General features: G+C 38.6%; 1 protein-coding gene across 7 annotated transcripts in view; it reads right to left on the reverse strand.

Moving 5' to 3' along the window:
* The window catches only part of CASK (calcium/calmodulin dependent serine protein kinase), a 185383-nt gene that overhangs the window by 133089 nt on the left and 28575 nt on the right, over nucleotides 1-23719 (reverse strand). For all 7 annotated transcript variants that reach the window (XM_058018749.1, XM_058018750.1, XM_058018745.1 and 4 more), the window contains exon 2: nucleotides 2475-2587. In XM_058018749.1, coding sequence (XP_057874732.1) covers nucleotides 2475-2587 — 113 coding nt within the window. The remainder of the gene's footprint in view (nucleotides 1-2474; nucleotides 2588-23719) is intronic.

Below are 23719 nucleotides of genomic sequence, written 5' to 3' on the forward strand. Positions count from 1 at the left end.
TCCTTTTGTCATTTCACTGCGTGCCCAAATCAAGAGTTTGGCTCCATCTGCTCCATATCCTTTTATGAAGTAATTGAAGACAGCACCAAATCTCAACTCAGCCTCTCTTATTAAGGCTTGACCAACTCAGTCCATCTCTGCTGGACTCCTGCCAGCAGATCACTGCTTTTCCAGGGCTGGAGAGACCAGGACTGCACACAGTGCTCCAGGTGAACAGAGGGAACAATCTCCTGCTTTGCCTCGCTGGCTGCACCTCTGCAATGCTCTGCTCTGCCTTTGCCACAAGAGAACTCTGCTGACAAACACAAATGAACTTCTTACCCATAAACACACCATCCTACAGGGGTATTTATGTAAAAGCACTCAAGAACAAAGACTTTTTAGATTTAATCTCAAAGTGTAGAGGCATATTGGGACCTTTAGCTCTAAGCACTCTAGATCTATGTGAATTAATGGAAGGAATTGTCATCAGCTCCCTCACATGCAGAATGTCCTGTTCTCCCACTCCTGTGCCTCAAAGAAAGACTGGAGGTGGAGAGTTGTGCAAAAATAACCTTCAAGAGCAAATTGAACTTGCAGAGGTCAAAATTTCAAGGTAAAGAGTATCTCCAAGGGTTAATCTTATCACTTCATTACAGCTCACACTTAACACAGTTTACAAACACAGCTTCCTCACAGGTATATTTACTTTATACCAATACCACCATGGTGGCTGCCCACCAGTGTGCTTAAGGAGTGCCACATCAGAAATAAACAAACAAACTAGAAAAAAATATCTTTAAAACCCCCCTAGAACCTAGATAGAGTAGAGGTGCAAAAAACACCCAACTAAAAAACAAGCCAATGAAAAACAGGAAAAACAAAAAATACAGAAGATGGAAAGAGTCTGTGAAAAATTCACATTCTTATGTAGAGGTAAGAACTTGTTCCATGCTCAGATATTTATGTGTCTTTGTATCTTAATATGACAAATTTAAGGCATAACAATTCAAAACCTTTTAAAGAACCAACCCCAAAGCAACAAAAACAAAGAACCCCAAACAACAATCCAAAACCACAAAAAAAAACCAAAGCACCACTAAACCCAGAAAACGTTTGTGATCGTACCTCAATGATCTGCTACCTTGAATTAAAATTACAACAATACAACAAAAGTGGAATTGGAAAAACCCCAGACTTCTTAATAAAGTCCCAAGCCTATTCTTTAGACCCAGGCACAAATTGCAAACCATCCACATTTATCCTTTTTTCAGCTAGTCTATTTTTACTGTTGGCTTTTCTCTTCCTTCTGATGAGTCCCTTCTCTTTTGCCTATGACTTTTCCCTTCCAGAAATTCTTCAAGGCCTCAAAAGGTTGGATTTTACTGTCATGGAGCCAGGAGGGTAATATTCCACCAAAGGCAGAAATGTGTAATATCATCAGCAGTTCAAATGAGGCTTAGAAGAAAAAGAATTTGGGCACAATTTATTTAAAAGGTATCAAATCATTTTAATAAACATTCAGTAGCTCAGAATGCCATGGGTTTGGTATAACTTGCCAAAACCATGATGGAGCTAATCAGAAGTTGAATATTGTGGAAAATGTGGCTTATATTTTGTTATAGGGCTAGAAAAAAGAAACAACAATGGTATGATTAAATGAAAATATCTGGTAAAATTTGAAGCAAGACCTGTGATTTATCTTATAAATCAAGCTAATCATTAAGGCTCAAGATACTGTTTGTTATAAACACCAACAAAATCAATTGATCCTTTTTTGCTGAAGTAGGATTTACAAGGATTTTGATGGCATCAGTGGAACCCCCCAAAAACAGTACTGTACAAAAGAATATTATCTCCAGAAAAAAATATACAGAACATGCAGAATTCAGCAAGTGTCACTCAGCTGGCAATGCTCTTCTCCTTGTAGGGTAAAAGAAGAACTTTATGCACACACAAGTTGAGTATTCAACATAGATTGTTTTACTCTAAAGCAGGAAATGTTAGAGAGTTACAGCCTTGGGTTTACACTGTGGCAGTTCTGCATCATTGCCTGTAATCCTGACTACATAAAAATACATTTTTATATAATTTGCACTTTAATAGCAAGTCCTCACCCATTTATAGCAAATTACTTGCTAAAGCTAGTATAACCAAAACTCATGTTCTTGCTTTACTTCCTGTGTATGCTTTTTTGACTCGGAACTACCTTTTTTCTTTACAAAATTTGCATTAAGACAAAAAAATCCAAACAAAAATAGAAATGGCTTAGACCTAACTATCTTTCTAGTATTTATAATCACCACTGAATACATGTAGAAACACTTATAATTAGAAATGCAAACACTAGGCTAATTTTGAGATATACAACCTTGCTTTAAAACTTCTAGAAAACATAAACCAGAAAGCATCATAAAGAGAGCAAACATAGAAAAGGCTGACAAATCAAAAAAAAAATCTGTCTGCTGGGAGTTTGCTTAATTATTAATTCTTACCTTCTGTGCTTAATCCAGGACTTGAAGTGAATTTTGCTACATCGACGATCTTGACAGCGAACTGCTGCCCCGTCTCCCTGTTGATGCATCGCCGCACGACGCTGAAGGGACCCCTGCAACACAGAGACCAGCCATGAAAAACCACCCTCCTCCTCCTCACTGGGCCACAATTCCCCTGCTTCCCCACAGGGTTTTGATTTGTGCATTCAGGTGTAGTATCTACACAGAATATACCTCTCATCCTTGCTGCCTGTTAAATGTAAAATTAATGGCTCCGACCATTGACTGGTGTGAAGAACATCATGAGTTCTGTATTTTCCTGTATTAAAGACATTTCTCTTGCCCTGCCCCTTCAGAAAGGCTATACTCTTAGAAACCTTATGTAATATGCAACTGACATCATCATTATTAAATTTTAAGTGGACCTTATTTAGAGGCAAAATCCAAATGGGGAGGTAAACAGAGGTGAGAAACCAATTTCTTCTTTCAGTCCTAATCCAAAAGGATAATGGACAACAACAAGAGTAACAGAATTGTGAGCTGTTTCAGTTTGTCTGTTTTACACAAACTAGGTTTATTTCAAGTTTGGCATCACTAGATACAAACTTGTGATGCATCTCATACATCACAATGTACTCCATGACAATATTTTGAAATTCCAAAAAAACTCATCTATGACACTTAGAGAACCCCAGAAGTTAGAAATTAAAAGATTAAAATTATTTCAGGGAAATGTCACTATTGCACTCAAATAAAAAAGAGTGGTTATTTTTTGATATTGAAGTTACATTTGCCAAAACATCAGTTAGAACAATGACAACCTTTTAAAAACCATCAGCACAAATGTGTATTTTTGGAAGCACCTTTTAGTAGGTGATTTAAGTTTTTGTTGCCTTAACTTCTAGTATGGAATCTTCTGTCCAATGTTAATAACAACCAATACAATCAGATAAACAGGGTATGTCAAGCTTTCAAATGTGAAATATAAATGTGTTATGAAAACATAATAGGATTGTTTCAGGAGTGCACTAGCTGTGGCAAATGAATCCTCTTTTACTGCTACTTATGTAATGACAGACATGTGAGTTCTAAAGAAATCCATTCTGAAGTCTTCTCAAAAAGATGTGAGGGAAAAATTGAGGATGGAAAGAGCCTTTGTTCAGAGTTTGAGTGAACATTCACCTGCTGAGTGAAATAAATGCTTTAATACAGCTTGAAAGAAAAATTCTTCCATTCAAACAACCAACTGAAAGTTAGCTGACATGTTTCTGAGCAATGGGATTGCAAAGCAACACCACTCTCAAAATAAAGGGTACCCTGAGGAGGCAGAAATGTTCCTCTGAGGGCACTTACAAGCCTTAATAACTGGCTTTTGGTATTCCTTTACACACCAGATGATCTGAAGTGTGTGATCCATCACACTACCAAACCTGTACTCACAGAGCTAAACTCCAGGTTTTGTACTCTTTCAATGTTCAACATACTTGCAATGATTTCTTGAAAAAGGATTATTTCTGACAGAGAACATGAATACCAAAAGTAGTCAATGAATGCCAGTCCAAATATTCACAGTAAGGAAGATATTTATTAGCACAACTATGGACACGTGATGTACTCAAAGTTACTCAAGAAAATGCATGTTTGTTTTACACACGATGAAATCCCCCATACTGATGACTATTTTCTCTTCTGAATCCACACCTCACTATTATTCAGTACTTGGTCTTTTACCAAAAATGACCACAGATATTTTTAAAACTATGATCAATTAAGCTTCTAATGCATAGAAATCCACTTTCATCATTACATGGAAAAGATTCAACTGCCTTCATTTGGCATTGGAAGGATACAGCTATTGACTAAGAATCCCCCCTCCATGTTTCAAAAAAGTGATTTTCTATTAAAAAGTTCCACTTTATACAGATCAGTGTCACCTTCTTATTCCAAGTTCCTGCTTCCTCTTTTAGCATTCAAAGTAAAATTGCTTTAAAACAGTATCAATACATTTAGATTATGCTAACCTAAAATATTTAAAAACCTAAACCACAGCTTTGGAATAATGCTGGCAACACCTCCTTTCACTCCTAATTGTCATAAATAACTAGAAACTAAACATATTTCATTAAAATGATGCTTTTTCTTTTCATTGCCATTGTTTCTTCCACCCCACAAAGCCTTTCTGGATACATGAAATAATGCTTTTAACGTTACTCTGATATAGAAAAGTAGATCACTGGAGTGCAAACACCTCACAAGACCATATCCTTATGCAGGCATATACCCAAATTCTGTAAATTCACCCAAACTCTACAAATACTAGAAATTCTCAGTTGCCTGAGCTACTTTTTTATCTCCTGGTTTTGCCAAGCCTGGGCAGGAGAGCTTGCCCAGCCACCACAGTGTGTGTAAGCGCTTTGAGCAGGCAAAGAGCTGGAGGAATCATAAATCAAAAAGGAGACAATAAACTGCAGCTCTGAGAGATCTGTGTGCAACCCACCTTTATCTCGTACCACCATGCCCTGATTTCTCCTTCCATTATCTATTAACATTTTAAAATCCTGACTTGAGCAATGTCCTTCCTGCATTTTAAATCTGGGACAAAAATTTAGAGCATTTTATTCAGTTCTGTAACAGAAAAGGTACAGAGACACCCCTACAGTCTCAAAATTTATGGTCACATTGAAACTACACTATGATTATGACAGAAGCTTCTCTACTTTGATTGAGGAATGTCAAAGACTCTTAATGAAATGTGCTGTAATAGAATAGAATACAGAATACAAAAACTGGGGTTGGAACCAAATGATCTTTAAAGTCCCTTCCAAACCAATCCATTTTATGATTGTGTGAATTCAGTGACACCCACAATTAATTCATTCTATTGAAACAATACAGCAATTTCATAGAAATAAAAATACTTTAAAACACAACCTGAAGAAAGACTTAGCTATTTACAAACCTCACACTTGGCAACTTTTTCAAAACTCTCTCTCTTACACTCAAGCTATACAGAGCCTCAAAATAGTGCTAAGACACTACATTAAATGAATGCATTCCATGACAACAGCATCACAACAAAAGCTTGTACAATCCAATTTTAGGTAATTTTAAATCACTCACGAGACATGCCCTGATCAATTAAGCAGACACCATCACTTCCATGTGCCAAGTAACACAAAGGAACTTTTAAATAAATTATGGTTGCAGTTATTCCTCTCCAGCTGCAATGGCACACAGCAAGTTTACAAATGACGTTCTAACAGCCCACGGTGATGCTGTATAACCTGAGTCAGGAAACCAGAATCCCTGTTTCCCAACACAAAAATCTTTCAGGCCACCCTGAGTCTCAGCACTGCAACCACCCAGTGAGGAAAGGAAGCACAACAATTCATCTCTCAGCTGAGATGAGGAGCTGCTCCTGCTCAACAGTTGTGCCTGCAGATGGGGAATGTGTATCACATCCTTGCTAAATGACAATTTCCAAAGCTCATTTTGCCAACCCTGCAGCTCAAATCTTACAGATCTGAAGTACAGAGGTGACACAGACTGGGGAAGGAACAACTGTAACCCCAGACACAGATCACCAAAGCTGTCAGAGATAGATAAGACTGCTTATTTATTAGGAGTAACTGAGTTGAGTTGTGGAAGACTTCATTTTCTAAGTCACACAAACTGTAATCCTGTCATGTGCTTTATATTTCATTTCTCTCTGTGCTACCTTTAACAGACATAACGTGAGCTTACAAAATCTTTCCCTGCAGACAGCTGGCACACCAGGGACTACAGCAGCTCCAATATGAGGATCCTTAAAACATGCAAGCAAGCACTAAGGACAGATGATTCCTTCACTGATACTTTATCAAGGTTGGCAGCAGCACACTCCAACACCTGGAACACTTGGAGTGCCACCTACAGTGCAAGCCAAAATCCAAAATGTATGAGCTTAAACTGAAGCTGGGATGCATGATGGGTTTTTCTGTCTTATGCAGATGGAAAATCAAGAGTTACATTACTGAGGAGGTTAGTGAGTACATACAAGCCAGAAATGTGGATTGCAATGCTAAAGAGGCTGCTCAGGTCTTTTCATTAGTCAAAAATTTCAAATTAGCAAAGCAGACCTGATGTAACCTTAACCCTACTGAAACTATCTTCTGATGGTAACTTTACAGAGCAGTTCATTTTCTATCAGGTAGACACAAACTTGAAGAAAATCAATTATTAATTACTCTTTCCTTCAGGAATACATCACCTGAATAAGAATAAAACCTTAAAACTTTGATAACATCAAAGCCTTTTTTATCATCTCCTTCACTTTAAGTATTTTTACTCTGTGTGTCATTGGGACTTCAAGGACAATGATCATAAACCAATATATTGCACACTATCTTTTTATACTAAAATCTTGTCAGTTTATCTGTCTGTTCTGCCTCCTGCCTCCTTTCCTTCAATCCCTGGTGCTCTGCAAGAAGGAGAACTGGTTGTGGTTGGAATATTCCACAGCCTGTTGCCTTCCCATGTCCCTCAATGAGATGAGCCCACCTGTGGGATTGGAATTCCTCTAAAGACATTTCCTGAACCCTTTTGCTTCAGAGCCTCAAAATTTGAGATTTTAGATCATTTCAGACCATCATGAACTTGCTCAACATCTCTTCCAAGTGATTTTTGAGGAACTTAATTTAAATAAGGTGTTTTGGCTCTCTAATTTTTTTTCATTAAGTTAAAAAAAAGGTAAGAAATACAAATTGAACATTTTGACAGAAAAAAACCCCTCAAATAATGAGCAATATCTCCTCCCTTAAAAATGATCTTCCATTTAGAAGATCCCAAGTGAAAGGCCCAGGACTCCTTTTCCTTATTTAAAAAGATTTAATAGTTAAGAACTTGAAACATGCAACACAGGTCTTAAAGTCACCTTAATTCAATACTTCAGATCAAGTGTTTAGATCAAGATCAGTGTTTTCTAAAAAAGGTTTTGTCAGTTTGTTGGAATAAGATACCACTGCAGTATACACATTAAAAAAAATACATTTATACCAAGATTATTTTTTTTTTTTATTTAAAGGCTGTACATTTGCTTACCTAAGCAGCAAACACTGCTTTGTATTAATGTGGTTAATACTTTCAAAACAATTGTATTCAAATTGATGAAAATTATTGGGAAGAAAACAATTTGCTACTACATTTAAAGAGACAAATCTTTTTCTTTCTTTACTCATCTACAAAATTTATAACATAGATTTGTTCTTTAACTTTCCCTTTGCCTTCTATTGGACCTCTTTAGAAAATTTTTAGAAAATTAAGTATTTCCAGAATTAATTAAACCTCCAATTAGTCGCTGTATCAGCTCATTTACACATGGCACTGCAGCTTAAAATAGTGATTGAACCTTTCTGTGAAATAGCACTTCAGATTAGAAGGCATCCACATTTAGAAAGCCATCACTGGCAATGCTGGGTTGACACTTTTTGTTTTATTCTGAAAGGAAAATTTAAAAGAATGCATTAGGATGACTATGGCACAGAGGAACATTTGGGTTGAAGATGTGATACTTTGGAAAATTAGATATCCCAGTGCAAGTCACAAAACTGAGTTCCCAGACAGCAATATTTCTATCACATTCTATCTATTTCTACTTTTCAACTGCTCACATCTTTGAAACCAAGTCTATGTTTAAACTCAGCTTTAGGGTGAAGCCTATAAAGAACAAAGAACAAGACAGCAGTTCACTGGATCTCACCCCAATATGAATATCCATAGATACTTTAATGTTATTTCAAGAGGAAAAAAAAAAAAAAAGAGTATTTAACACCAAATCTTAACCATTGCTTTCCATCCACAAGAAACCCAAAGAAGGAGCAGCACTCCAGTGCTTGTGAAAGGGAAATACTCCCCCAGAAAACCTTAGGGTATGCTTGGAATTCATGCAGCAAACTGAAAAAATATTTACCTTCAATTTTAGAGATTTTCTGAAGTAGTTCAGAATTGTGTTTCCATGGTTTTGTCAGTATAAAAGCAAAATATAGGCCAAAAGAGATTTTTTCTGTTGTCCTGTCTTTCATATCTCCAAGCTAAAAGGGGAATAAGCTATCCTCAGATGAATGATCAGCCACCTCTACTAATAAAATGGGAAGTTTGTGGTCTGATTTTTCTTCTTATCAAGCAAAAAAATCACAACCATTTTATCAGTCACTCTATATATCTACTAAATCTCTTAGGCATCCATTAGGCATCCATTATAAACAGATGCTGGTATGTAAAAATATCTTTAATGTATCTATAGCTTGTAAACAACTCTTCTTTTACACTGACTGGGATGCTGAAGGGATGGAAAAGGAAGAACACTGAGATCAGATGCTCACTAAATTTGCTATTCTATTATCATGAAATAAATATTTCAGCACCAGGCACCTGCAAAATTCTTCATACACAAGGGATTCAAAAAGTATTTTTATGTTTACATATACTTCATTTTCTGAATTCCACCTGTTAACATTGACCTTACCCTTGTCAATTCTCCTATTTCATTCACGGAGTCACAAAAGGGTTTAAGCTGGAGGGTACTTCTGAAGTGATGTGCTTAATAAATTTTACCAGAACATGCACTTGTTGCCATCAAAAATGATACATCCATGGTTTGTTTTGTTTTTTTTTTAAGAAAACAAACAATCTCCCTCTTCAAAAACAAGCATTTCCAAATAATGATTTACTCCAACACAGAGACAAGCAAAATCTGTTTTCAATAAATATTTTAGTAAGAGGTTTCAAGGTCGGAAAAGAATTGCAGCTGTGGCAGGTACAGAGACAGGAGATGCATTTTGCCAAGGCCTTGTGGAGAAAGGTCCAAGAGGAGCTGCTGGGGGTCTGCCCAGGGCCCCAAGGCACAGCATCTCCAGGTCAGGGCTGGCACTGCCCTCTGGGGGCTGCCCCAAACAGAAACAGCAGCTCCAGACACAGGAGAGCCCTCCAAGAGCCCAACCTCGAACCCTCCCTCCCTATTCTTCAACTCATTAAAGGTCATTTCCTAGCAAAGGTCAAGACCTCAAATTCAAGTAGCTACTAAGTAGAACTTCTTAAGGAGTTCAGGCTCTTGGCTCCACAGATTCTTTTTTCAGCTCATTTCCTCCTTGAGAGTAGTTTCCAATGATTCACTGCTAATTTACTTTTTTTTTTTTTCCTGCAAGATTACACGCTGGACACTCTTTTCATTTTCCTAGAACAGCACATGGGTCCAAAACTATGATTACAGAATTAATCTTCAAGGAAGTGATTGATTCCCATTACCAGGTGGATGAAAGAAGGAACAAAAATGATTTTTGGGCATGTATGTACTATAAGCATACACAGGTAAATGATGAGACATTTCCCTGAGGTACAAATAATTATCAGGATCTCAGAAAATGGAACTTAGCAATAAGGTTTTTTTGACTAGTTTTTTAACTCTTGGTATGAAAGAAGAATCAAAATTGGTTCATTATGCTGAAATGAAACATTCTGTCCCCTCAGCAATAAAGAACTCGAGAAACTGATGACAAATATAACTTTCTCTCTGGTTCACCTTGAGGTAGATGAGAATCTGCAGCTCACACAAGAAGTGATTTTGGGCCAGTGAAGAGTGATAACCAAAGCACAGATTCTAGTACTTAAACAGGAGAGGGGAGAAGTAAGGAGAGCTTTGTCCACTGATGTATTTCCACTGTGAGTATTGAAATAAATGCATAGACTCAAAATCCTCAAAATTTTATTTTTACACTCAAACATCCTGTAACACTTCACAAGATGCCAGCAGCTGAATCAAAAGCATCAGCTCAAGAGTGTTCAGAAAAGCTGATGCTGTTCTAACAGACTCCTTTAATACATAACCAAGTGTTTTTGCCTGTTTCTCTTCCTTGTGAAGAAAAAGAAGAACAGGAGGAAGTGAATGAAAACAGAGAGAAAAAAAAGTAGAACTACTTTTGGTATTAAATCATTCAACAGTGAGGAGAAAAGAATGAGCAAATGTGTCAGAAAAAGCACTTCAATTACAGGAACAAAAGGGAATATATTAAAAATAACAGCTTTGCCTTCAAAAGAAGAGATGTTGTAGAGCACCTTTAGACTCAGTTCATCAGCTGGAGATGATGATCACTGTTTTTCTGTTTTTCCATTCAGAGAATTTTTTTACCCCATTCCTGTGTAGCACAGCCTTGTTCCATCCATCCCAGGCTGTGGCCTCACCAGGATTTCCTCAGCAGAGCACTGGCCAAACCAGCAGCCCCACCATTCCAGAACAGCCTGGGCACGGCTACACTCAGCCAAATCAAAGGAGACACTAAAATTACTCAAAATACCCCAAACAAACCAATTCTTCCTTTTTTCACTGTGTTGTTTTTCAGTCAGGGCAGATGCTTGGTTTGGCTTGAAGCACAGCTGTGCAAAGAGCCGTGTCCAGATAGTCGGACCCAGGAAGGAACAGGAGGTCAAACAAAGGTCTAACAAAGCAGCACTGCTGCTGCTAAAGCCGGGCCTTGTCTCAGACCCCAGTGATCCTGCAAGGGTCCCACAATGATCCTGCAAGGGTCCCACAGCCCCCCGTGGTACCTGCACCCCTCCTTCACACCTGCACTCGTGCAGAGGAGCAAAGGACCTGATCTGGCAGCCTTGGGTAAATCCACACACAGCTGCCCCCAGTGAGTTTGTTAGCTGTGCTGCAGCCACAACTGGCTTTGACTGCATGCAGCACACACAGCAAGATGAGTAATAAAAACAGGAATATGTCAGCCACCACTGTTGTCAAAAACTCCTTCATGAAATTACACCCTCGGGTGAATGCAGATGCATTAATCACTCCCTATATCATCTCTCCCCTTGCATTCTGGTTATATTTTAGACTTCTCCTTCATAACTTTTAATATCCACTTTAAATCTATCAGTCCTGCTAACAAAACTGAGCTTACAAACTGTTTTCTCTACTCTCTCTCACAGATCAATGCAACCCCAACAAAACACTTTTTTTTTTAATGTCAGGGTCTCTCATTTAGAAACTCTTCCTAGTGCCTGCTGCACTTCTAATTTTTCCTAACAAAAGTAACCATAACTGTGAGTAGAACTCCAGATGAGGTCTTAGCAAGAGTTTGCACAATGCTAACAATATTTCCCTCTCTGCTGAAATATTGTGCCTGGTACACAGTCCTGTGCTCGCCTTGTTGACACACAGATCACTGAGCCAGCTACTACAGCTGTGTTCTTCTGTGAGTTGCTGACACTCAAGCAGCCTCAGCCCACCCCACGGGCTGTCACCACTTTTTCCATTCTCAAGTGGTGAGTCCTCTTTTAGAAGTTCATCATTTCCACTACTAAAGTCCTTTCTGGATGGTGTCCAGATCCTCCTCTGCATTGTCCTCAAATGTTGCCTTGCAAGAAGGATACTTAAACTGTAATAGCACAGTTCAATTTAGCACTTTTAAATTTTAAAATAACCTGACAGATATCTAATCAAAAGTGGATAATGAAAAACCTTCATTTTTACACTATTCCTTCTCTGAATGCCCTGTGTTAATTTCTTCTTTAATCCAATACAGACTACTTAGATTTATCATATTGCCATCCTTCTGTTTGTTTTAAAAAATGCCAGCAGCTCAAAGTACAAGAGGGAAGTCAGAGAGAAGCACTGAAAGATCTGACTCATAAAAGTGGTTTTTTTATTGCTTGAAATACACCAGCACTAATTCAGCTGCCCAACACTAATGCCTTACAAAATCAGAAGCTTCCTACAGGTTCATTAAAAAGGACAAAGCTACATCTAATTTGCAGAGGCCAACACAGAAGCAGAGAAGAAACTCAACATTTTTAATGGAAATAACCTAATTTAAATATTGCTATTATGCCTGTGATAACATATGACAGTTCCTCAAAACTGCAGATGTATAACCTTTATATTGTATTATATGCAAAAAAATCAGCACTTTTTTAAGGGCCTCTCTGTTCCCAGTATTTGACTAACAACAAAACTGCCATTTAACCTGCTACCACAATAAAGTCTGAAACCTGAAAAACAGTAATGGTCAAACAAAATACTTTTATAACACACACATAGAGCTAAACAGAATTCACTCTGATAGTCAGTTTAATCAAAATTGCTTTCTGTGTAGCTCAGTATCAATTCTTATTTTAAAAATAAAAAGCCAACAAAAGCAAACCAAACCCAACAACTCAGTTCAGTCTGGCTGTCACTAACAATCCCAGGCTCAGGGATATTTCCATGTGCATCCCAATTCACAAGACCCTTTAGAAGCAATAAAGAGAAATTACTGAGGCCAAGTTTCTAAGTGAGGATGTTTTCCATTGCAGCACTGATCAGTAAAGCCAAATTATCTGAAACATCTTGATCCAGACTTTCCTGTACTTCTTACAGGAGTGTGGCCTCTGAAATGCCAAAGACATTCATGTGCTAGGAAAAGGAAAAGTATCCTGAAAAGAAAGTCTGGCTTGTGTGTTTCAAAACTATTAAATTTCATAACTTGTCATCAAAATTGTGTATGAAGTGATGGAAAGCACAAATACTTGAGGTTTTCTTTAAAAAATGTTGGAAGACTCCCAGTATTTCAGAAATTGAATTTGCTACTCAAATCACGAGCCTTTAGGGTCATTGATAACATTTTAAATTATGGAAGGATTATGGGATTTATTAAGAACATTCAGCTGAATATTGGGAAAAACCTTTCCAGTTTCACAGAAGGTTGCTGAATTCTCTTTGCAGGAGAGATATGAATGAATTGTGACCTCTTAAGGTCTGAACTTTTCAACAGTGTACTGAAATGAAAAACCTGTCACAGATGAGGAAAATTTATTTTCTCTGTCTGGATCTGTTGGGTTTCTGAACAGCAGTTTCTTGTATTTTTAAATATTTAATGCATTTAAACTTCTGTTTGAAGTCAAAGTATTATTTTATAGTTGGGGTGTTTTTTTTCTAATTTTTAAGTATAGATTATAAATTTCTTTTAAGAATATATTATATTTCAACAGTCTAGGAATCTCTATGAGAAAAATATTAGTCTATACATCATCTGTATTCAGTTCAGCCTTTTCCTGCATCCAAATAAGCTAATTTAAGTGGTTTAGTTAGAGTTGGACTCTATGATCCCTAGGGGTCCCTTCAAAATCAGAATATTTTGTGATTCTGGGAAATATTATCTCTCTTGCTAACTTCAAAAATTAAGCTAAAACCATTGCATGATTCTACAATTCTTGGGAAAAGCTAATGCAGCTACTAGAAAAAACTTTGACGCTGAAAATAACTATTTACCTAACGAAACATCTGGATGGTAACAAATACCCTCCCTAAGCATTTAAACATAAAATAACAGCTTCCTGTAAAACAAGCATTCATGAATTTTAAATTCACCTCTTCTCTCCAAGTGCCAAAGTAAAGTTTAAGGTCTGTCCTTAGCAAAATCTTGCCATCATGAAGAGAATCTGTAGAGAATCTGTCATATCAACTGCAGGACAATTACTCCTGTGTGAACTATAACCACCTACATGACAATCATTAGTACACATGCAGCACAATGCATTACATGAGCATTTCACAACTCCTTTATTAAAAAACCCACAATGTTTTCTAATGGCTAAACATTTAGCAGAACTGTTAACTGAAACTAATTTAGTTTAAGTGAAGCCTTTATTTAAAAGCCACATAAAATATTCCTCTCTTTTTTTGTCCACTACAAAAAGGGAAATCTGCCTGGATGAATTTCCCAGTGAGCTCTGAGCACAGCTGCACTCAGGTTTGTGCCAGAACCACTGTGAGGAAAGCACAGGGTGCCAGGAGGGGACAAGGCCTTTACTACTGCTTTTCAGAAAAGACCAAACAACAAATTTATCCTGGAAATACAAAAAGCAGGAATCAGACCATTGACTCCATCAGTGCACGACCAAATAAAGTGCTCATGCTGAAACACCCCAGACTCCGGAAAGTGATTATTTGACCTTTGGGACACTGACAAAAATAGGAAACTGAATCCATGGTCCAGGTCAGGAACAGCACCAGCATTTCACCAGGTTCCAGCTGCCCTTTATTTATATTCAAGGACTGAACAGTGAAACGAGGCAGCCAAGAAACACCTTGGGTCCCTGAGCAGATCTCAGTTTGTTTCCTTATGTTCTCGCACCAAAAAGCAGAAAGTTGAAGTATTCTTTCAGTAATGTCACTTCAAATTCAAATCAAACCAAAAGTGATTTCACCTGAAGTGATAAATGCTGTGGTTCCTCATTTGGGCCACAGAATCAAATTCCTTCCCTAAATTAGAATTTGGTTTGGTGTCTCAAAGCACCAAACCACCTGTGCACCGATGCTCTTAAAATAAAACAAAATTTAAAATATCCAGTGACACTGGTAGAAGTCCTGAAGAAGAATTAAGAGACTGATCAGTAAGAAACTTTCTGCAGCCTATTTGAGACATTGCCAAGCATTGCTCACTTGGCTGCCACAAGCAGCTGGTGCTGCTGTCACTGGAAAGGAGTCCAGCAGCAGAAATGCAGCTTCCAGCTTTGTTCCAGGCTACACACACATGAGAAATAAGCACATCTCCACACCAACCTCCCTGGCTGCAAAAAGGCAAAACCAGAGATTTCAACTGCTCCTCTGATTTGAATGATGGTGTATTCTTGAAGCTATAAAGAAGCCCAAGTAACAAAAAAATAGGGTTACAAATGTGAATAAAACCAGGATTTAGAAGTGCCAATTGCTTATGGACTAATAGTATATACCTACACTATGGAGCCCTACCATAGCAGCCTGCTGTTTTACACTAGAAATTGCATGGAAAATTCAAGCCTAACCATATTTTTAGATGAATTGAAGGCTACACAAAACAGAACCAGAAGTTAACTGCTAAGAAAGGCAACATTTAGGAAAAGTGAACGAGGAGAAATGCGCTGGCAGTTGAAGACGGGGGAGAGGGAAATGGGACTAAGAAATCAAATTATCATACTATATTTTCTTTATTATGCTTCTCTAGTCAAAACAATTTGAAGAGGGGAAAAAAAAAAGAGAAAGACAAGTGCTATAGACTGCAGAGAATACACAGCATTACTCAACCACAGAACACAACTCCCTGTTGGCATGCTTCTCAAATAACTACACAACACTGCTTGCAAAGATGTGAAAATATAAATACCCAACACTCAGTACTTTGTGTGATGCATGTGAAAGTGAAAACCAAAACCCAACCACAACCAACCTCCAAAACTTTTCTTGAAAGCTTATGATGATTGTTAGTCCCTTCCAACACCCATCCAGCACTGCCTGAGTCAATAACTGGGCAGCTGTTTATGCAGGTGAAGTTGTCAGCAAAGCTTTATTTGGCCTTTAGGAGCACAAGATCAACTTTGACAGCTCAAGCTTGTTAGGAAGGGTCAGGTTCCACAAAACCAGGGCAAAGCAGCTGTGCCAACAGTATAACCACCCTGGAAAATGAGCACTGTACACTTTTGTGCTTTCATGGGCTGGGGACAGTTAATTTTCTTCATAGCAGCTAATATGTGTTTTGGGACTGAGAGGGAAATAAGGACCAAAGCATAATGTCTCACCACCCTCACTGCAAAGAATGTCCAAACTTATGTCCAACCTACTCTATTTCAGTTTAAAACTGCTGCACACATTTGTCACCATAAGCCAATAAAAAGTTTCTCTACATCTTACAGTCCCCTCTGAAGCACTGAAAGGCCACAATAAGTTTGCCCTGGTGCCTTTTCCAGGATGAATGTCGGTTTCTCGGCTGTTTTAATGACCTGGAAAGGCCCGGGGTGGCCTTGGACAGCCCACGCTTCAAAGGACGAGAAGAGGCTTCAGGTTTTTTCTCGGTCTTCAGTGTTTATTAGTTATTTATCTAAAAGATTTTCTCCCAGCCCGACAGAGGTCTGCACAGCAGCCAGCCATGAGCACACTGAGAGCCCCCGGGGCGGTCACCTATCTTTATACTCAAAATTATGTATACAATATTTATCAATTTTCCCCAATACCTTTTACCCTTATTGACCAGTGCACTTTTAGTAATAACCAATCCCAAAGTGCCAACATCACCACAGAAGATGGAGGCCAAGAAGAAGAAGAAGGACAGGACACACCCCAATTCCTCCATCTTACTTCTTTAGACCCCCCTGTACCGAAATCTTAAACCCTGTGTTTTACACTCTAATTAATTATCCCTTCACCATTCACCCCAGTGAAATCCTCCCAGTCCTCATACAGGTGTCATCTCCCATGCAGGATCAAAGTCCAGCCACCAGACACTTCTGGCAACATTCCAGGACTCCCGAGCCCCCCAAGGGTGGTCTCGGTCACTCTGCACCTCTGTCCTGAGGTGCTGAGATCCCACAGATGAACACCCTCAAATCTCGTGGCAGCAGAGCTGACCCAGCCCTCTGGGTATCCTGGTGTCTCCTCGTCCATCAGCCCCAAATCCTCCCCACGCTGGGGACCCAGAGCTGGAAGCAGCACTGCAGGTGAGCTTTCCCCAAATAAACTCCTCCAACAAGGGATGGCTTCACTGGAACCCCAGCAATCTCCTGAAGGGTGAAACTTTATTGGTTGATAGCACTAAAATAAGTTTCTAACCAAAATGAACACATTGCAACATATTTAAAGCAGCAGTTCCTGCACACCATGAGAAATTCCTATACTAAATTCCCTGGTAAAACTGCTCTAATATTCAAAACTCATTCAAAACAACAGCAATTTCAAGGAGATTGAAAGATTTAGCCTTTCCAAGCCAGATTTAGCCTCTCCAAGAGTTGAATGAGTACATTTTTTGTAATGTATATTGGCATAAATATATGTGATGCATACATTCACACCCCAAACCTCCCCCCATATATGCACACATAATTAAAATGCGGTGTAGCAAAGCAATTCAAATACACGTTCCTGTCAAATCTCTTGCAATCAATTTAAAATCTGCTTTTCTTCTCTGAAAATTAAGTGCATCCGGGCCATCATTAAGTAGCTCAGATCATTCTTCTATATTTTAATTTTACTGAAGTTCCTATTCTTCAAAGACCAAGCATACAAGATACCAGACCAAGTTATTGCCTTCTGAACAAAAAAAAAAAAAAAAAACACAAACAAAAAAGGCTGATACAAACATGTTTTCAGTTTCATTTACTCTTGCATAAAATGCACATCTGAGGTATCAATTTCCCCTACCTTAGATATTTTAATTATTATAGCACACCAGCACAAAAACATCTCACACAATGGGTCAACCATGAAAAAAAACCTCAGTAATTTAAGTTATATTAAATGTGATAGTGTTTGAAAGCCTTTATCAACAATGCAGTGCTGATCAGACAACAAATTGAGCCTTCCTGTAAAAATCAGAGTTGAGCAAAATTCAGCAGTGATAGACTTTAGCTGAATAAAAGACAGAGAAGTGTTCATGTCTGAAGCACATCAAGATTTAACTTCTCAGAACAGCAAAAACCCAATTCAGCAGGACTGACTTTGATATCTCTTGTCAGCTGCTAAAAGCTCTTTCATTGGCACTCTGTGTTCTCTTCACCCATTAGCTAAAATCTGCACATTAGTGCAAACAGAAAAACAAGGACAGACTTTTGTTGTTTCTTCAGGAAAGTTAAAGAAGTCAAATCCCAATGAAAGTGTAAACTCATGGCACTGCTGAAATCCACCATTCTTCCTAATAATTACTGATGTGTAATTTGCAGAAATCACTATTTAGCACATGGAAAGCTCCACTACTGCAAATTGCAAGCTAAAAAGCAACACAAGGCGCCCATGCCAGTTTTGTGAAGTTTATATTCATGATTTATAATAGTTTCTTTAGTCCAGCACAGATCTGGATTTTTGGTTAGAATGCACAGTTTTGTCCCATCTTCTCTGTCTGCCTATCAATCTTTCCCATCTATCGACAAAGGTTTAGCTTCAGATCACAATCTAACAACAGACAGCCCTACACAAATATTTTAATCAATATTTTTATGTTGTGCATCAGATCTTTATCTGGGAACAACAGGCCCTGAATCAAAAGAAAATTTCTCTACAGACAGCAGAAGTGAAACAGAAGGATCCATTTAGAATACAGACTATTTGCAACAGCTAAGTTACTTAAATCCACAGGCATAATTTAACAACAACAAATTATCTGAGTACCACAAATTCTCATTTCCAAAGTTCTTAAAAAAAAGTTGTGCCAAAGGCTTTGAAAACTGGTTATGTTTCCCCATTGATAAGCACAGATATTCACAGGAGCTCACTGCAGGTATGCAATGGTATCTGGTACTCACATCCCCTCTCCCTGGCTAAACCCCTGGTTCCAGCCACAGAAGGAAATTACAGGGGACATCTCTCCTTCACCTCTCAGCTCCTCAGGAGCTGTGAGTGAAATGCAGAGCCACAGGACCTTGCCATCCACCAAAATGACATAGGAGAGCCCTTCCCTACTTTTTAAAAATTTCTCGAAAAAACTGCAAAGATCTTAAAAGCCACTTCACAGCCTGCCTAAATTAAAGTTTCCAACTGCTCTACTGAGGGCAGATAAGGCCAGTTTGGGAGAAGAAAAAAGCAGTTTATGAAGTTTTTTATTTGGAATTCAAGTCCTGTGATACCAACCAAGAAAAAGGTACCTCTGTGCATTCGTGTACACTAGAAGAAATACAGATATCACAAATTTACCAACAGAGAAAACACAAATGGATGGGACTCCTTTTCTCAGAGCATTTTAGTCTTCTGCTGTTTGCCAAAAGTCATACTGAAAGTTATGAAAACAACCAGAGCTGCCAACACAGCAACAGATGAGAACCTGCTCTCACTTCCTTCATATTAGAACTTTGTAGTAAGCTCCTAAAATTCTTCTCTCCTCCACGGTCATGAAGCTTAATTCGACAGTTCTTCGGTTGCCTCCCTGCAGCACTCAAAACTCCTATATTTTCTTGAAATCTTCAGAGATAAGCTCCTTCAGTAGTTGACTAAGGACACCTCACTAATGAAGGCACTTCCTATATGCAAGAGCTACAGTTTCAGTACATGTTTTTTCTGTTGTATTTGTAACACAATTAAAAAGTTATCCTTAAAAGCTAAACACTAAAAAAATCTGAATTAGTCACAGGTTATCAACTGCAGTTCGTGGAAATGCATTGTTTTCCATTTTAAGCTCTCTCTGCCTCGCACAGAGCATCTTTCTTTGCACCTTAAGATCAACACAGGCCACACCAAAGTGCCTGAATGTTACAGCTGTGGCCGAATGACAAAGCCAAATGCACAAAACAAAGCTACAAAACCTTTCACACTGCTTCTGAACAGAAGTCTTTCAGGGCTGGCTGCCTTCCTAGCAGCCTTCCTTCCCAGGAACACCCAGAGAGCAGGTTGAGCATTGGACAGACTGCAGGAGCAGCTGTCCTTAATGCATTAAAATAACAAACAGAACACACATTTACTAAAAAAAGAGAGTATAAACATTTTTGTACATGCCTTAGAGTAATTTAAATGCAATTTAGGCACTGTTTTGGGTCAAAACCAAATACCACCAATAAAAAACTCTATTACTGAACATGAATTTCCAGCACAAGCAGAGAGCTTTCCACTCTTATGTACCTACTTTACACGCAAGCAGATTATTTTGGCCAGACTTCAATGACTCTTTTTCTGTGCTCTGCTGCACCTCTGGACATTTTACAAGAGCTGAAAAGTTGGGGAAATGCCAAAAGTGACTCCAGCTGCCACCTGGACTACGGCTGGGTGGGTGCTTCGGGAAGAACTATTATACAGGTTTTATATTTATATAAATTTAAATATATTTATTTATATTATACAGGTTTTATTATCCCATTTCCTCAGCAAATGAGGAAATCCTGTCCTTCCCCTTCTGCCAGGTTCCTCCTGGGCAAAGGTGTGGCCACAGGGGTGAGACGGATAAGAAAGGGACCCAGTAAAAAACAAAACCATCACAAAGAACTGGGCATTTGTGGGTTGGTTTTCAGTTCTATTCTGGTCCCTGAAAAGGATCATCTCCTTCAGAAACAGATGTTACTGCCATCAGCTTGGAATAAGGAAAGGAGAGTGTAACTTGAGTGCTTGCCAGCGTTGAAGGACAAAAGATTGTTAGCAGAATCAGACAGGTCTCAAAAATATTTGAAAAATTTTATTTACAAAACAGGTTTGGCTTCTCTTTTATATTGATGCTCTTCTATTTTACACTAATTCAAATTACACCAAGATTATTCCAGCCAGAAGCTTAATTATTAAAAAAAGCTAAGATCTCACTCATATGAAAGCAAAACTCCCATCCCATGACATTTCTATCAAAAGCTAATTCACTTATCCCTAAAATTTAGATTCAAAGAGTTAACCCATCATTCAAAACCACATCTCAATGAGGTGAGAATCACAGGATACAAAATGCCGAAACAAAACCATTTTGCTCTTCCTACAGCTATTAAAAATCCTGAAATTTTAATGATTTAGTATACAAATAGATGACCACTAAAAAGCAGCTCTCCAAAACACTTATTTCACTATCAATTAGATAACCCACACTGCACTTCTGTAATTATGCAAGTTCAGAAGTTATTTTAGGCATAACACCTGCCTGAAAAAATCTCCCAAGTCACAAGCCAAATAGAAAATAATTTTAAGTGAGCACTACTTGGCAGACTTTCCAATATGTACATATAAACAAATTCCTAAATTATGTGCACAAACCCCTTCTTTTAGAACAGAACCAACTATTTAAAGCAATCCAGTGCTATTTCCCACAGACTTTGGACCATCTGCATTTTCCACATTTGCTTCCATATTTGTTTTTTAACTGTAAAGTGCATTTCTCAGGTGGGAAAGAACCTCTGGAAGCCATTTGGTCCAAGCCTCTTCTCCAGCAGGGCCTCCTAGAGCCATGGTCCTGCCCAGGATCATGACCAGGTGACTTCTGAGTGTCTCCAACAATCCAGAATCTCCCTTGGCAGGATGTGCCAGGGCTTGGGATCCCTCACAGTTGAAAAGTGTTTCCTGGTGCTCAAGCTTGTGCCTCTGGCTTTGCCCTGTTTGAACCCCCTGTTCAGATATTTGTACATCAGTGAGATCCTTCCTGAGCCTCCCCTTCTCCAGCTCTCCAGTAATGTCACAATATTTACACAAGAGAATGCACAGAGCACTAAACCACAATGTTTTGTTCTGCTAGCAGGACACATTAAATTGTCTCTTCACATCTGTGTTGATGTCACTCCATCAGGTTTGTGTGAGTCTTGACACACACCACAACCAACATCTGCGTTGTCACAAACCAAAAAACACATTAAGGTTGGATGGTCAAGAGAATTAATTCAAAAGAGCACTTGTGAACTGAGAAAAAAAGAAGAAACAGCAATGGAGACACACTGCAGGTCTACTGATTTTAAACAATATTTCTCTGTTAAAAAGAAATCTAAATCTTATATTGGCAACAGAGAAAAATACATCACTTCAAAACAGCCTAAACTGCAAACACAAAGGGATTAACACTGTTACATCTTTTTTGCACATTTGTTCTTGGGGAAAGATAGGCTCATTTTCAAGAACTAGATGGGTAAATTTTGGAGTGTTTAAAGATGCTTTGAGAAAAGCCAGAAGTGTCACATAGTTTACACAGTTCTGTTAAAATCTCATGTTAATATCCATCCTCCTCTCAAACACCATTAAGATACTGTGATGTGACTTGGAAACATTAAGTCACACCACTCTTAGGCAGACATCTGGAAGAAACAGTAACTAAAAAGAAAAAATATCAGATAAATGCAAAACTGTAACACCTATTAAAAATCTAATTGTTTCCCTTTGAAGAATTAATATTAAGAAGTGACTGAAGAGTTCAATTTGCTCTTTTTCAAATTTACATTGCATAATTAATCTCTTGCTTTTCCTTTTTTCTTTTCTGAATTCACAACCTGAATGCTAAATTAACTTCAACATTTCAATGCTTTGGCAGCAATCTTCTAAAAACACTCTATGGGGAGACACACCATGTAACCTATGGGCAGAAACAGTTACACTCCTTTTCACATTTCCAGTATTATCTGAACTTATTTCCAGGCTTTTTTTAGGATCACAGGTATATGTCCTAAATCATAATATCCAGCTGGAGCATCTGGAGGGCAAGATTCATGCAATTTGTATGAAATTTAGCCACATTCACTGCATGAGTATAAAATACAGATATATTAAGAAAATTACTCTCACAGGCTCATATTCTCAGTACTAGGTAATAATGGCACTATGTTGGTAACTGTTGGGGGTTTGATGCCTCAGCTTTTAGCTTTGATGTTTTTCATATTCTGTGCTGTTTTAGTGTGTATTTCTGAGCCTCATATGAGGGGATGGTGAGCTCTCTGCAGAGAGTAGGGAGACAAAACAATTCCTTCTGTAGCTGGGGACCAAGGACAAATGATCCAAATCTCAGGCCCAAGAGCATAAACAACATAGACTGAAGAGAGTAAAACAAGAAGGATAGAACTTTATAATCTAAATCTGTAATTGGACTATGAACTCCAATATGCAAATGGACAAAATTTTATATAAGTGTAAGACCCCGTGACTGGTTGTCCATTTTGTGACCATCTTGGGTGCAGCCCTGGCTGGGCTCTTGTGCTGCCCAAGGTGGATCCACTGAGGCCTTTTTATAAATCCCTGCTTTATTCTTGAGCTCCATCTAGTCTCTGTTCTAAGCCAGCCTTCACAAGGCATCCGGTGAACCCAGCAAGGAGCAAACACAGGCACTCACTCACTCCCCATCCCCAGCAGGATGGGGGAGAGGAAAAAGGAAAGTTGTGGGTTGAGATAAAGACAACTGAATAGGACAGAAGCAAAAGGGGAAATTAGTATTAATAATCATTATAATAATCATTATTATAATTATTTATTATTATTACAAGCCAAGCAAGTGATGCACAATGCAATTGCTCCCCACCTGCTGGCTGACATCAGCAGCCTGAGCAGCAGCCTCCTGCCATCTTCCTCCCTTTAGTCTGTACACTGAGCACTTTATATGGCCTGGGATATCCATGGGTCAGCTGTCCTGGCTGTGTCCCCTCCCATCCCCTGTACAGCCCCAGCCTCTCCCTGCTGGGATGGGCTGAGCACCAGAAAGGCCTTGGCTCCCTGGAAGGGCTGCTCAGCAACAGCACCAAGATCCCAAACCCCAAACACTGTGCTGTCCCAGGCACAAGGAGGAAAATTATCCCAGCTGAAAGCAGGACAGTGACCAATGTAGAAAGAAGTTTTCCAA

The sequence above is a fragment of the Melospiza georgiana genome, chromosome 2, assembly GCF_028018845.1.
Source record: "Melospiza georgiana isolate bMelGeo1 chromosome 2, bMelGeo1.pri, whole genome shotgun sequence".
Lineage (NCBI taxonomy): Eukaryota > Metazoa > Chordata > Aves > Passeriformes > Passerellidae > Melospiza > Melospiza georgiana.